Raw genomic sequence first — 15,953 nt, forward strand, 5'->3', positions numbered from 1 at the left:
CCTGCCCTATACATTCTGACATCAATGCGGCTACAAGAAATTGCTTTGAATCGCTATTAAACTGTTCTAGACATAGCTTAAGAAGCAAAGACAGGTGAGTTTGCCCTTAGTAAGTACTTGATTTCTCTTTAGGGTAATCTCCACCAAACACGTACACTCCCATTCACTACCAATAAAAGGTTTGTTTTTTTTTTTTGATAGAGGCAACAATATAAAGATTTGTAATCCCAATCTGGATTGTACTATCTGTCCTTACACTAAGACCAAATTGTTACAAATAGACTAATACTTGGCCTGTGATGATCTCTAAGGGCCTGTTTGGCTGCACGAATTGTCGAATGCAGCATTCATCTATGCTGGAATAAGCTCTCTTCTGGTATTCGTGCATTCTTAATCTAAGTTCTGGAATATCATTTGGACCTATTTGGTTGACCTGGAAGAGGAGTCGACATATGCATATTCTATGTTTGGTTGCAACAATTGAAATAGGAATTGGAATAAGTTTTGTTTTAAAATTTTAATAATGAAATTATTATTTTTTAGTTTGGTAATATTTTTATTAAACAAGACTTTTTATTTATAAAAACTCATTTTTTATTAATTTTTTTAAAAGCCAAATTATTTTAATCAGCCTTTATTTTATTTTATAGATTGACTTTAGAAGTGAAAGATATTTTAATCAGCCTTTATTGTATATTATAAATTTAATTCTAAATTAAATCAAATTATTTTAATATGATCAAAACTAAAATCATTTTATTTTTAAATATATTAAATAAATAAAAATACAAAGAAGTCGAGATCATTAATATGATATTTAAATGATCTTTCAAAATAGTTTAATTATAAGACTAAACACAAGATTTATTTGTAAAGATAATTATAGGAAAGTTTGAAAAGATATCAAATCTACTATTAGACTTTTTTGTCATTTAAAAAATCTACATATTAAACGTTAAATAATGTTGACCTAGTTTATATCTTATGATGAACGGAGAAAATAGTCCAAAAATGCATTTGAGTGGCAAAATATCAAACAGCAAAGTCACGGACCTAACAACCCATTAAATTGGGTTTATTAAAAACTGGAATAAGAATAGGCTATTCTTATTCCATCTTTTTTTAGGAATTCTCCTATGCTCATTTTGGGGTCAAATTAGGATAAGCAAATTCTAATTACAATTTTGTATTTTGCAAACAAACATCAAATTGGCGAATGCTTGTATTTAGATTTTCCTATTCCTACCCAATTCTTGCAACCAAATAGGGCCTAACTACACAAACTTTGCTTCTTCAATGCTTACAAGTAACTTCCATTATTGATGGATTGTCATAATGTCCAAAACGATTCACTGACGTAACATTTCTTTTAACTACTGCAATAATATGAATCTTTGTCCAGTAAACACGAAATCCCAACAATTTAATTTGATCTTGGTTTGGTTCAAGTGATTCTTTTTTTATGTTAAGACAACAGTCTTCATCATATGATAACTTCATAATAGAGTAACAAATTACATCTAATCTACAAACTCTGTATGTATGCACCTCAGATCGCTCAATGAAGAAAAACGACACTATCTGATATATATATATATTGATCATCCTAGGTTTCTACTACTTCAGAGTATGAGGAGTCTCATTGCTTCAGCAAGGAACGAAAATTGTTTCTTGCAACCATTTCATCTCTTCATCATCAGTCTTTCAATTTATTCTTTTTGGGGAGCTACTTGTCTCCAATGATGCATTTGCCTCACAACTGATTTACTCACATCATTATTGCTGGACTTTGCATTCCCCCAAATTATGTGCTCTGTTTTGTCATTGCAAATGGAAGAATAGAGATTTGATTGTATTCCACAACTCATTTATGTTATTGAGAGGATATTTTAGATAATGGGTTAAAGAATTCAACTGCAGAATCATTTACGCCATTAGCCACACCATGCCTTCCGCAATCACTTGTGGGATACTCTCACTCATTAGGAAGTGTTGTTTTAATTTTCCGAAATATTAACTTGTCGACCAGAATATTCTTTCTTCCACAGCAGAAAGTATCTGCAGCCTTAATATTTTGTAACTCTCATTTTGCACCAAGATAGATAATTATTCATTCATCTAGCGAGAAAATTACTCAAAATCTTTTTGTGACTGTTCTAAGACTTGGAAGTTTGACAAGAGCATTACTGACTCATCTTTCCAATCTCCTGCTCTAGTACAATTATTGTTGATGATAGTCATTAATAGCAGGTGAATCCCAATAAAATTTGCTGCCACACCAATTGCGAAGCACTCCCGAATGCATTTCTTACCAAACTTCTTTGTTAAATCCATAACTCGTCTTTCACAGTAAATATATGATGTCTTCTAGTTTGTATCTTGTTCCAGTGTTGCCATCAAAAATTAACACCAAGGTTCGCAAACATTATTGCTTCTACAAAAACAACAATGGTTTATCTATACTTTTTTCTGAATATGTTAGAGGCATTGTTGGATGGCAATGAGGGAGAAGGCATCCACACAACAGAGATACTACACAAACAATTAATTATGCTCTCTCGTGAACTAAACCAATTGCAACAAATACCTTGAACAACCAAGAGCCAATGTCTTCACTACATGATCTTTGTAAATAAAACCTATACCAGAAGTTCCACCATTGTTCAGAGATGCTACATCAAAATTCACCTTCACCCACCCTTGGCTAGGTTTTAACCATTTTACCTTAGTTTTGTGTAGTTTCATCCTTCCTATGCCACCCCTTCCACTGATCTTATATTTAAAGCCATGCCAAGTCGATTGCCATATATGATCCCATTCAGTGAGAGACACATATGGTGAAGTGTTTGAAGTGGTTGCATAGACAACTTCCTCTATTGCATGATTTATTCTAAATAAAATAATTTCCAAGGTTTCATCTTTGTCTTGAAGAATTTGTCTATTACGCTCCTTCTACAAATCCCAAATTATAATGGAAGGACAAATACAGAAAATACAAGAAAAGATTAATCAAGGCATCCTAGTTGACCAACAATACAAGAGATCTTTCAACATTCTTGGAAGAGAGCCCTGCCACACAATCTTACCTTGAATCGTTTTCCAAGCCTCCATAGCAGCCTGACAATTTAATAATCAATGATTGGCAGTTTCTTCCTCCTCTTTATATAGGCTATATCTTGATAGTCCCTAAATACCAAATTATTTCCTCCTATCATCAATTAGGATTCTTCCTTTGGTTGCTAGCCAAGCAAAGGAACCTGCTTTCAGTAAATGTTGCTTAACCTATAATAGGCTTGTCAGCCACTCTTCATTTGCCACTTCCATTTCAAGGATTTGATACCCTATCTTGACAGAGTGATTACCACTTTTGGTTGTACACCAGATGAGATTGTCATCTGTAGTGATCCTTAGTACCTTACAATATCTCTCTTGTCAAAAATCTATTGCATTACCTATTTGTGATGTACATCATTGCCAAGTCCACCTAAACTTATCCATCTCCACTCCTCTCGAAATGGGGTATTGCATTGTTCCATGTAATCACATACTTTTTTGCCCCATCGCTGCATCAATAGATTCTTAAATTCCTCCAATTCATTTACTGTACACCAAGCACCTAATGCCTCCCCCTCCATGAGTCCTCCCAAAAGTTTTCCTATTGACCATGTTAAGTGGTTGATAATTAGATGTATGCATTCTAGAATAAAGTTCTAGACTACAGAGCCTCAAGGTGGGATTCTAATAGTTAAAATCTTATTGTTGTCCTGGCTATCCACATATTTTGCTCGAAGCACTTTAACCCACAAAAGCTTTGTCTTTGTAAACATAATCCAGACTAACTTGGCCCCTAGTGCTTCATTCAAAAGACTCCAATTCCTAATACTTTTCCCTCCATTAAAATTAAGTTTGCAGATTTTGTCCCATGCCATGGCGGTCTCTTATCCTCATCTCGCCCTCCATTCCAAAAGACCTTTTCCATCCTCCTTTCAATCAGTCTTAGGACATTTTTAGGAATCTTAACGCACATCATAGAGCAGACCAGTATGGAAGAAATATCTAATTTGAGATAAAATAAAATAAGATTAGATTAATTTATTAATGTCCAACAAGAGACCACAAATTGTCTAAGGGACAGAGAGCATACAACAAGGGCAACAACCAAAAGCAGGAATACCAAATGGTGACTAGAAAAGGAACAAAAATGAAAGCAAAGGACCTACAAGTATAGATGTACTTGCTGGGTTGGAAAAAGTCCAGCACCGAAGGATAGGGTCCAAGGCAAGAGTCAGTACTGGACCGTCTCTGAATACCATTGGAAGTGGAGTGTCACTACTAAGTGAACCCACTGCAAGGCCTCACAAATTTAGTATGATTCGAAGTGGGAGGATTAAGCGGCAGTTTCATATACACTGGACAAGGGACCTCGGCAAGAAAAAGGAACTATTAAGTTGATCAAAGGCTTGTCTCAAAGGGCATAGAACCTATAAGGTGTGATCACAAAGTCGCATGACCTCCAGAAGGTAAAGAGCAAGGAATCGTTGATCAATGTAACTAAAGAAAGACGAAAGAGACCTCCACTCTTTGAACACGTGGTAGAACCTCCCCTTGATCTCATAGTAGATGGGGCACCAAAAAATAATGCGAGTCTCAATCTCGATCTCGATCAAGGTACAAGGGCAGTAGATTCGATCAACCTTGTCAACCTGGTGATCAGTATAGATGTGGGGCTAGTAGAAGCCAACATAGAAGGAACCCAAGGAGATGTTGAGGGCGTGACTCCAGCATTGAGACAATTAGAGAGGGCACACAATGACCCCATCTTGAGTATCCAAAAAGTGCTCAACATAAAAAGCCATCCTTGGCTACAGACCGCCTGAAGGGTTGCACTAAGTTGTGGTAATATTTTTTCTATAGATGTTGAGTCTATCATGGTCATTCAACTCCTGTTGAGAGGGAAGGAAGTGGTCAAGAGCATCCAAAGAGTACTGAAAAGGAGGGAGAAGCATAATTCTACCTGCGAATGTAAGCCACTTGCTTTCCATCCCTCCATTCTCTTGATACAACTGCTTGCCAAATGCTTCCATAAATTAGCCTTTGAGGAACCTTCAAAGAGTATAATCTGACTAATAGTTTTGTGCATCTTTGAATGTGTGTTGAAATAGTAGATCTCAAACTTGTGCCAGTTAACACACTATCTTGATGCATAGCTACATATGTCTAGAAGTGATTTAATAATCCTAGCTTCTATGATAGATGCCTCACCAGCCAAATAAGTATCAATGACAAATTGAAGATGTGTTAAGGGGTCAATTCCATCCACGATCTGAATTCCTTTCCACTTTCCATTTGGCTCTTTGTTTAGCTATCAATCTACCAAGAACCTCAGCCAAAGGGGGAGATAGGGTCCCCTTGTCTCAGACCTTTAGTCGACTTAAAGAAGTCTTGCAGGTTACATTGACAAGAACCGAGAATCTAGGAGTAGAGATACAGCAACTAACCATCTAATCCAATATCAGCAAAAACCAAACCGCTCAAGAACCTTTAAGAGAAAGTCTCTATAAGAGCATTATATGCCTTTCTTCCTGATTAATATCATCAAGTTAGGACAATCTAACTCTTGAGGCATTGTTAATGGAGAATAACTTGTTAGTGGTTCTCTTATATTTTACTGAATTGTGAAGAAATTTTGTGTATCTATCCCCAGAAGCCAATTACATTTCACGAGACTTTTGTCTCCAAAACTTTCTTCCCTGGCCAAGATTTTAGAGTATTGTTTATTCAAACTAGATTCTAGTTGACACTCTAATCCCCCTATTCCTGATTCTACAATTGTAGAATGCAAAGCTGCCAATTCATTCTCCAATTTAAATTTCTCACTAAATATGTTTTGAAAAGTTTCACAATTGCAAAATATTAATTGGTCCTTCACAAACTGTAACTCCTTGAAAACAACAAAGGATTTATTACATAGTTTAATCGGAGCATTCCTCCACCAAAAGCTTATCAGATCATGCAGACCATCATGCCCGAGCCACATTGTCTCAAATTTAAAGGGAGCAGTTTGGGAGTAAAGTCTTCAAGCACCTTTACACAAATTGGGTAGTGATCGGTGCCCATTGTAGGAAGAATCTCAGCAAAATACACCCAATCTGAAGCACCCCACTACCCTGCGAAATGAAACCTGTCTAGCTTTTCAGCAATTTTAAGAAAACCACTACATCTGTTTGTCCACATATACTGCCCATTTCTAAATTCAGTCTCCGATTAAACTATTGTTAGTGCAGAAGTTGGCAAAATTTGTTTGTATTTGACCAGTCCATCCTTTACCACCTTTCTTTTCTATGGGACTCTAGATAGCATTGAAGTCTCCCCCTATTATAAAGAGCTCATTAGGGTTTGATGAGATAATGATGGAGAGAGCCTACCTCAGCATTTTTTGCTATGTTGGGTGGTTCAGGCCATAAACATTTATCACATTAACCTTTGCAAATGGTTAAATGGTAAACAGAGTTCTGCAAGATAATATAATCCCTTTCTTAATTCTCTTGCTTCCTCAAAATTGCTAGAGCATCAAACTATTTGTTTGCCTCACAAAAGTGAGTACTTCAAACTTTATTGATTACAGATCAAAGGTGAGTTCTTCAAACTTTTTGGGACATGAATTTATGTCCATCTTAGCAAATCTAATGACCACATTTCTATCTTTAACAAACTATAGATATTTTGGTTTCATCATTTCCAAAGTATTCTTAATTACTTGCAATTTGCAAGTGTAATTGTATGTTTAGTCCTAGCAACATTTACTTGAGTTGTTTTCTAAGATTTCTTAAAATGTTTGAGTTAGTTCTTAAGTTTGCCTTTTTGTGCTATTCAACTCAGGTAGGACTTGGATGTCTTTTTCTTTTGTCAACAACATGTATTTCCTAAAATAATTCAGCTTCTTCCAAAAAATTCTTGACAGTACTTTATGAGGCTCAAATCAACACACAGGCAACAACAATTTTTAGGTACCGTTATAAATTTAGATAATGTCAACCAAAGATCCTCACTAAACTCAATGAAACTCAAAACCATTTCCAATTCACATAAATACGAGTTGCCAGACCATAAAAGAAAACTTTCCACAACACCGCAGAGAAATAGAAAGTTAAAACCAAAAAAATAGATGCTCCTTCACATGACCATTCATTTTCCAATCAATCCCTTCAGCAATATAAATGCAACTAGAAAATTTAAAAATTGTAAATAGATCATTTCAAATTATATATGAATTTCTAACCAAAAGCTCTTATGTCTCCCAAAACTACCTGCACCTATTATTATGTTCCTCACAATGAAAATTTACACACAATAGGCTACATAGGTGCTCCTTGAAAACATACCAATTGATGCATCATCTCAAGTATATTCAATATCGATAGTCTAGAGAAATTTAAAGACCACTCAAATTATGAGTTTATACCATTGTCACTAACTCCAAGTACAAACATGTTTTGAGATGAATCAGAGAGTTTTCTTATTGATAATTCCAATCGTGAGTAAGAGATGTTTAAGGCAAGATAGAGATTCACTCTCCTTACATCATTACAGTACTACAAGAAACTCAAAAGCAATAAAATGAGCATAAGAAGAATGTGGAAAGAGGAAAACATTTTGAAGAACATATCTTATTCTTAGTTTCAACATTGAACCACAAGAATGATCACTAAAACCATTTATATGAAACCATATTATTACATTGCTTTACAATCAAGCAAAAAACGGCCACTGATCATATTTATTTGATTGCATTGCAGACATTGCAAAACAACGCCCTCAAAAACTGAGAAAATAGCTAGTCCAGCAAGCTAGGGGCACTCCTAGAATGGAAACAAAAATAATCTCTGTAGATCAAGCACATAGTAAAGATTTTCTCCAAGTTAAGATGTTTTATTAGCATGCACATGTACCCATTGTTTACAGCAAAAAATTTTATTCCAAGTCTAAAAACTAGATCTACTGCCTCAAAGACACTTAGAATAGAATTTTACAAGTATTCAATGCACAATATCATTATAATTCTGGATTTTCTGTTGGATCCAATAAGTATGAATCATTTTGGAAGCTGAAACAGACTAGGAAATTCAATAGTGCAAACATGATATACATAATATATCTCATGAAAAAACATTTGAAAAAAAGTAAAAATATTTTCCACTTGATATATTAGAGATACCTCCAAATTGGACTCGCTGCCATCTTCAGATACTGACTTTTCACATTCATCGTCATAAGCATCGTCACTAAAGTTATAACTTCCATCACTTCCAGATTCTTCAACCACTACATTCTCCATGTTTGATTTAGTATCTCTAATTTGTGCGACATTGGAGCTGTGATTATAGTCCATTTTCCCTAAATTGCATTCACAAGAATTTGGAATAAAATGTTTCAGCATTTATAGATAAAGCAATTAACTAAAAGTACAAGCAGCTAGATGACATGTATGTGGCACTACTATATGACTGATGTGTAGTTTCCCTTTAGATTACATGTATATATGCATTGCATTTTAAACAATATCATTTGCCACACATGCACTAAGTGTAAAGCAATAATCAAAAAATCTAATTGATCATTTTAGCCAGACTAGTTGATATTTAATGTTTTTGAACAAGCATTATTTGCCTTCCAAGTTCCAACACACCAGCAGAGGACAATCCAAAGACATAAAAGATTCAATGACAATAAGTACAGCATGAAATCAAACATATCATGACAAATAATCTTCTCTGACCAAAAGACAACATACTTCATACAAAATTGTATACGAATCTTATATTCAGTTAGAATTGTTTAGAGAGCAACAAACCAGTTGCTTTGGGTAGAATGAAACCATGGACTAACTTTGGCCCTAAAATAATTATAAATATGCAAATCAAATTGCAATAACACTTTCCATGTATATGACACTATTTCCAAACAAAGATATTGGACAATATTGCTTTTCTGAAGTGTGCAAGCATACAGCCAAAAGAATGCTGCATGCAAAAGTAGAACAAGCATCACAAAACAAAAATGCAACCATGTACCCAGGACTGAAATGTTTAAGTCTCATTTCTCCCCAAAGAGATTCTTTACCAAGTTCTGCAGATGAAACAACATTTATTAGGTTACAGCCAATTCTTCATGAAACTTTTAAATATAGCATAGTTGCACATTTGCCTGCTCAATTCAATCCTCAAACAATAATTTTTCCAATCAGCAAGTTTAGTATTTTTATAGTTTATCATTGATATGTCAATGATGTGCAACAGGGAAGAAAGTTATCTAATATCAAGTGTAAATTTCCTATACAAAATTGCCAATTCCAATTAACTGTTAGGTCATATAAGGATATTTGGTGCAGGCCAGTCTTATATGGTATAAAGCTTCGCTATATCCACATCTACCCCATGGTCATCAACCACGTATACCCTCCAGAATTGCTAGATCAAAACATACTCCATGTTCATCAACAATGTACATTGAAAATGAAAACCCTCCAGATTTGCCTAAAATACATGTTGCCATAGAATGCAGAGATCTTAATGAAGAAGATTCGGTCTTCTTTTCATGTTATATTGAAGACAAACACGTCAACCTAATAAACAACAACAAATAATCTTTAAAATGGTTTAGAAGATCATTCATCATCTGCGGTAATGTAACTCAAGCATTGAGAAGATCACAAGACAAAATAAAACACTCAAATAAGCCTCTTAAGTTTCTTTTGTTTGAATGTAACCTTTCCTACATCATGGTGTTGGATGGAAAACCAATGATGACCTAATTTAAGATCTACTTTAGTTATAACAAGCCACCACAAAGGTGGTGTAATAATCCTTTTCTCCTTGGAGGTAAATGGTGGTTCCTCAATAATAATCTAATCTCTAGGGGTTTTTTGTGCAAACATTTTTAAAAATCTGGGTATTTTTGTGAAGTTTTCACACCATCGCCCCATTGCAAATGGGGACCCCCTGTTTTCTTCTAAGTTTAGATGGTAGGGCAATTCTGACAACGATTCAAGAATTTCGCAAGCCTTCCAAGAGTCAAATTCAAACAGGAAAAAAAGAAAACTTTTGGCTAAGTGTCAAAAAATGGGAAAAAGGGGGGGGGGGGGGGGGTAACAGGGCTAACTCTTGCCATGTGTGGAAAACTTGAAATTGGGTAACCTTTTGCTTTAAAAAAATCAGGAAAAAAGTGGTAAGTTTGGCAAAGTGTGAAAATTGAGAAATTAAAATTAAAATTGAACTAAAAAAATGCACACGCCTAAGTGCATGGTGATTTTCACTTCATTTTGCATGTACTTCCTAAGTGCACAGTGACTTCCACAAGTTGGTTGCACTTGCCTAAGTCACCCTTAATTTTCACCGCACATTGGTTGCACCTTGCCTAAGTCACCCTTGATTTCCACCAAAAGATTGTGTAATTTTCCCTAAGTCATGAGTGGTTTACACTTCAAGCATAGAGGTTTTGCCTAAGTGGGTAGTGGTTTCTATTTATTGGTTAGTGGTTTCTATTTATTGGTTAATGGTTTTGCCTAACTCTCTAGTGGTTTCCACTTAGCATTTGATAGTTTTGCCTAAGTGCATGGTAGTTTTCACTTTTGAGATTTTAATCTTTGCCTAAGTCACTAGTGGTTTCCACTTGGTGATTAATGGTTTTGCCTAAGTCACTAGTGGTTTCCACTTGATGTTTTATGGTTTTGCCTAAGTAGGCAATGGCTTCCATTCCCAAATTAATAAAAGATCTCAATCACAAACCACCCCACCTCTCCTATAGTTTAATGAAACGCTTTGAAATTTTAAAACTTACTGGGAGATTGTGAAAACATGCTCGAATTTCAAAGATACGAATAACTCCAAAAAATTGAGAGGGGGAGTGACTAACATTCAAAAATTAGAAAATTAAAAAACTTTAAAAAATAAATGGTTTTAAATTGAGATGAGATGAAAATTCACCTAAAAATATAAAATATGGATTGATTTTGAAAATGAATTAATTAATTCATATATTGTTGCATCGAAATTATCCATATGGCATTGATTTTACAAATGAGAAAATTAAATTAATGGAAAATAATCATAAATGTTAATAAATTAAATATATTTCCCAATCAACTTTGCATTACCCATTAATTTTTTTTAAATTGGAAATTAAAATGGGAAGTATGTGATGACTTTCTAAGTCTTATTAGAATTTCATAGTTATTTACAAGTGGTGGTTTCCCGTGCAGATTAAGATGACGAGGTGGCATAATGACCTTTTTTCCAATTGGACTATGGTTTCTTTCAAATTTTCCTATTGGTATGGAAGGTTGCTTTGCCTATATGTATGTTCTCTTCTCATTGGTCCAAGTGTCATTGATCCTTTTCTGGTTGTTGTAGAATTGGATTTTCTTATTAGCCAAAGAAGGCAATGTAATTTTCTATTTGGTCCACATGGTGGTGCTTAATTGTAACTGGGTAGACATTTCATAATTGTAGTGAGTGGTTATAAAGCCTTGCATAGTGCTTAAGTGGATTAATCTTGGCCCTTGATTTCAAATAAATATTGGTCGTTCATTGTATTTGAGCTCCCTATATAAGGATTGCTCCTCTCATTTGTGAAGCAAGCACATGTTGGATAATTGTTGCTAATACGATGCTAAATTTGCTCTACTATTCATTGATGTGTCTTGCATGGTGAATTGTTGTGATCGAGTTTGTAACTATCGCATGGTGATCCATATTTCCTCACTTAGCTTAGAATTTCATGTTGTTTAGAGGTAGTCTAGTTGGATCAAAGTCATTGTGGATGTTCACTAGAATGACTCGACAAATCGGAGCCACTAGCCTCTTGTTGATGGTAGGAGTGCCTTGTGTGGTAAGCAGATAATAGAATGCTCTAAACTTCAATTTATATCCAACCTTCAATTTGCATCCATTGATGGGATTGAAGAGGGTAGATATTGATTTGAAAACCATTTGAGCACATCCTTAGAAGCTTGCACTGGGTGGGTGGAATCATTTGCAAGATTACATCTAGTAAATTTTGAGTTCATCCATGATTTGTTGTATTCATAGCAGAAGTGGAAGTAGAAAAATAGAGGTTATAAGTTTAAGTTGGAGTTGAAGTGGAAAGTTAGATATATTTTCATTACACATTGTAGAGCCAAATCTTTAGAAGTGCAAGAGTTAAAATCCATTGAATAAATATTGTAAGTTTGTTTGTGATATCCAATAAATCACATTATTTCACTAAGCAAGTGTCCACAGTTAAGAAAGAACCTTGAAGTCATTTCATGATCTTACTTTACAAGCTTAGCATGAGAAATGACCTTAATTCAAGAGAGGATTAAATGTTTGACGTTTCAGCTTGAAACATTGATTATTTGATTATGCATGTTGTAGTGGAACAAAACTCACATTGATAGGTATTTGCAGCATTCATGGTCTTTTTTTGCCATTTTATAGCATCTAGAAGGCTCAACAAAGTCAAATTTTCGGCCTCGTGAAACCATTTGGGTATCTGATTAATTTTAAAGATACAACAAATCTGGTGAAAATTGTTGTCTATAAATTGGACAGCCATTTTCTGGCTGGCTGAAGGTTGAGTTTAATTCATTTTTGCATTATTTGCTAGTTGGATTACAAAAAGTTCTTTTGAGTTCTATTTGTTTTAAGAGTTGCAGCTACGATAGAGATCTCAGTATTTAGTATGATTAGTACTCTGTAATTGGCACTATCAATTTTGGCTTGTAAATGAAACTAATTTGTAATAAGAATAAGTAAATGGAATTATTTTGTATTAAGGATAAAGTGAGTCATTGATGACACCTCACCTCTCCTTGGTTGGCATATTATCGAGCATAAATTTATTGTGAACAGTCGTTTTTGTTTTCAGCAGCATCCTGAGTATGATATCGCGAAACACCAAAAAGTGTGGCGCTTCATAGTACTCGGCAGTGATGCTAAGTCATGTGAAGCATCACATGGTGACGCTTCACATTACTGCAGTTACAAACTTTATTGTTGCCTGTCTTAATCGTTGAACATTATTATCATTTCGCTCTTCCATGCTCAAGCATATTGATACACAGCAAAGCATATTCTATGATGCCTTCAGCATTGTGGCTGAAGATGTATTTCTGTTTTTCTTGTGCTTATCCGAACGCACATGCATCTCATGCTGGATATTTCAGTATATATGTATTTTGCAGAGCTTGAGCATTGAAGCTTGATTTCTCAGAACCGTACATTCCAAAGTTATTGTTTGCATATCACAGTGGTTTATCATTGCAGTTAGTCTATACTATTTGAGATCATTTTAGTTGGTATTTGTCATGAGCCCAAATTGATAAGAATATTTCATATATTAATCAATTAAAACATGTTTCAAGTAATAATTATATCAAATAATATGATTGTAAATATTGAATTATTAAATATAATAATAATCACCATTTATAAATGTACAAATAAGGGTATACTTAATATATATGATTATCGAGTATCCAAATGATGTTCATTTATAATTATACATGACCCTTTAAAAAGATTCTAATTAAATATATTACTTAATTGAATGATTATGTCATAATATTATCCCATATTACAATAGATCGGTCTACTCAACATTAAAAGATAAATTATCTTTTCAAACCTATGGTCGTGACCCATAGTCCTATCACGTATAAAAGGGGGGCATTAAAAAGGATCATAACATATTATGAAAGGTACCACATCATCTAGCAAGTGTAAGGAAATGTAGTGGGGCCCATATCCTTTCTGCCATAGGAGATAGGAAGGAATGTTGGCAATCAAACCCATTCAATTGATCGAGCATGTGACATCAGACTGTAACTTGAGTGGCATACCAATCACAGTGGATACAAACAACCATAACAGTGCCCAAATTATTATCGGCTAAGGTAGGTAGGAATATTTATTATTAGTTATACTTAGGAATATGTTGAGGTAAGGAATATTTAATGGTATGTAGTTATTGTGTAATGGTTCATACTAATAGTATTATTCATAATTTTATTTATATTATTTTAAAAGTAAGAACTCTTAGAATCATAATTATGAATTCTAATAATTAGTCATTGTTATATTATAATAAGAAATTAGATCATAGAAATAAATATATTTAGATTGGATTATTAAGACCAATAATTGTAAGGAATAATGGTTGACTTTGATATAAGTAATGGGTTTGATCGACAAACTTGGTAGACCTTAAAGATACTCCCTTCCAATGAGATGGCTAACTAATCGAGGGTCATTCTAAGGAACACATGGTGTCTTCACAGAGGATTATGAAGCCCAACTTGAAAGGTAGTTTCGAAAAGGAAGGGCAAATAATCAAGGACCATTACTCATAACACAGGGGATCCTCACAACGGTTTAGGAAGCTAGATTGAGGGAATCCTTAAGGATGTGTAGAAATAATGGAACACCTAGATATAAATCAATAGAATTTAATTAAATAGTCTATTGTTGTTAATAATGTCTATAGGTTAAGTTGTTTGATGGCATGGGGACATTACAGTATTGAGCAAAACATTTATGTTATACATATTGATACTAGATATTCGACTACTTAATCTATGAAAGATTAAGTGTGAACTTTTGTACTTAACTTGAAATAGAAATAAGGATCAATGTTTCTATGGGTTGGGTTTTTCACCCTCAAGAGGAGGGTTTTCCCAGGGTATTTCACTATGCTCCTATTGTGTATCCTGTCTTGATTTATTTATTGTTATTTTCTGCTATATTCTAGTTCAACTTAAACATGCTATCAGAGTTCGGTTTGAGAATTTACGATCCAGAATCAGAAATTAGCATCAAGGATCTATTTTTTATCTTATCTCATGTGAGCTACAATGGTGAATGGATTAAAGGTAGAAGATAGACTAGAAAGTTTTGCAAATTTCTCAACTTGGAAATTCAAGATTTTAATCACTCTCGAGGAAAATGATCTTCTTGATTTTGTGACTTCTCATCTAGGAGACAGCTGATAATGATCAGAAAATAAAATAAAAGAACAAAATAATGGCTAAGAAAGTCCAAATAGACTCTAAAATGGATCACTTGATTCCTATCATCTCTAAGCTAGATTTTGCAAAAGAAATGTTTTCAGATTTTAAACAACCTATACGAGTTCAACAATACTAGCAGAGCTTTAGCATCAGAGATCCCAGAATCATCATGATTTTGGCAATTTGGTGATATGAATTAAGCCTGGCAATTTTTGGTGACTGGTTGAGCCGGATCAGCAAGATATCGCTTGAAATCGCCTAATTCAATCATTCAAGCAAAAATCACCTAAACCAGCTGCCAAAAACCAGCCACATGGCAGTCCATTTGGACAACTTGAGAACAAAAAAAAAATACAACATTTTTTTAATATTCTTTTACCATTTCTCTTTCTTATAACCCTAAAAGGCCTTCTAACTATTTAGTATGACAAGAAGAGAGGAAAACTAAGAGAGAGGAAGAGAAAAGAGAAACCATAGGCATAGTTGGAAAACTCTCACTCAGCAACAACTCAACAAGCCCCTAAAAGTTTAATTGGGAAAAAAAAGCCAATTTTTATTAAAAAAACTCAAGAATCTAAAAAAACTACTAAAATTTAATTAAAAATACATTTTTTTGGAATTTCAATGAGAAGATGCATTTAATGAGTTAAATAAAGAGAACGCAAAAGAAACAATCAAAGTTTAGATATATATAAATGCCTCCCAATGCAGAAAATTAACTAGCAAACAAAACGATATTGTTTTTTTCCCTTTATCCTATTGTCTTTTAACACAGCTGAGTCATTTTCAAAAACTCACTGATTACTCGGCGATTAAATGGCAATTAAATTTAAAAACGGCGAGTTTTTACTCTAAGATTAAATCTGCCAAAAACACGCCTCAATAAAAAACCAGGCGATTAGTGGCA

General features: G+C 34.1%; 1 protein-coding gene across 6 annotated transcripts in view; it reads right to left on the reverse strand.

Annotated features, from left to right (window-relative positions):
• ATRX (P-loop containing nucleoside triphosphate hydrolases superfamily protein) overlaps positions 1 to 15,953 on the reverse strand; it is a 273,756-nt gene that overhangs the window by 220,316 nt on the left and 37,487 nt on the right. For all 6 annotated transcript variants that reach the window (XM_089821112.1, XM_089821115.1, XM_089821114.1 and 3 more), the window contains one exon: positions 8,216 to 8,394. In XM_089821112.1, the coding sequence (XP_089677238.1) occupies positions 8,216 to 8,389 (174 nt within the window). In that variant the 5' untranslated portion in view covers positions 8,390 to 8,394. The remainder of the gene's footprint in view (positions 1 to 8,215; positions 8,395 to 15,953) is intronic.

Source organism: Cupressus sempervirens, chromosome 3 (assembly GCF_028749045.1).
Source record: "Cupressus sempervirens isolate cs-2001-9-10 chromosome 3, ASM2874904v1, whole genome shotgun sequence".
In the NCBI taxonomy this organism is placed as follows: domain Eukaryota; kingdom Viridiplantae; phylum Streptophyta; class Pinopsida; order Cupressales; family Cupressaceae; genus Cupressus; species Cupressus sempervirens.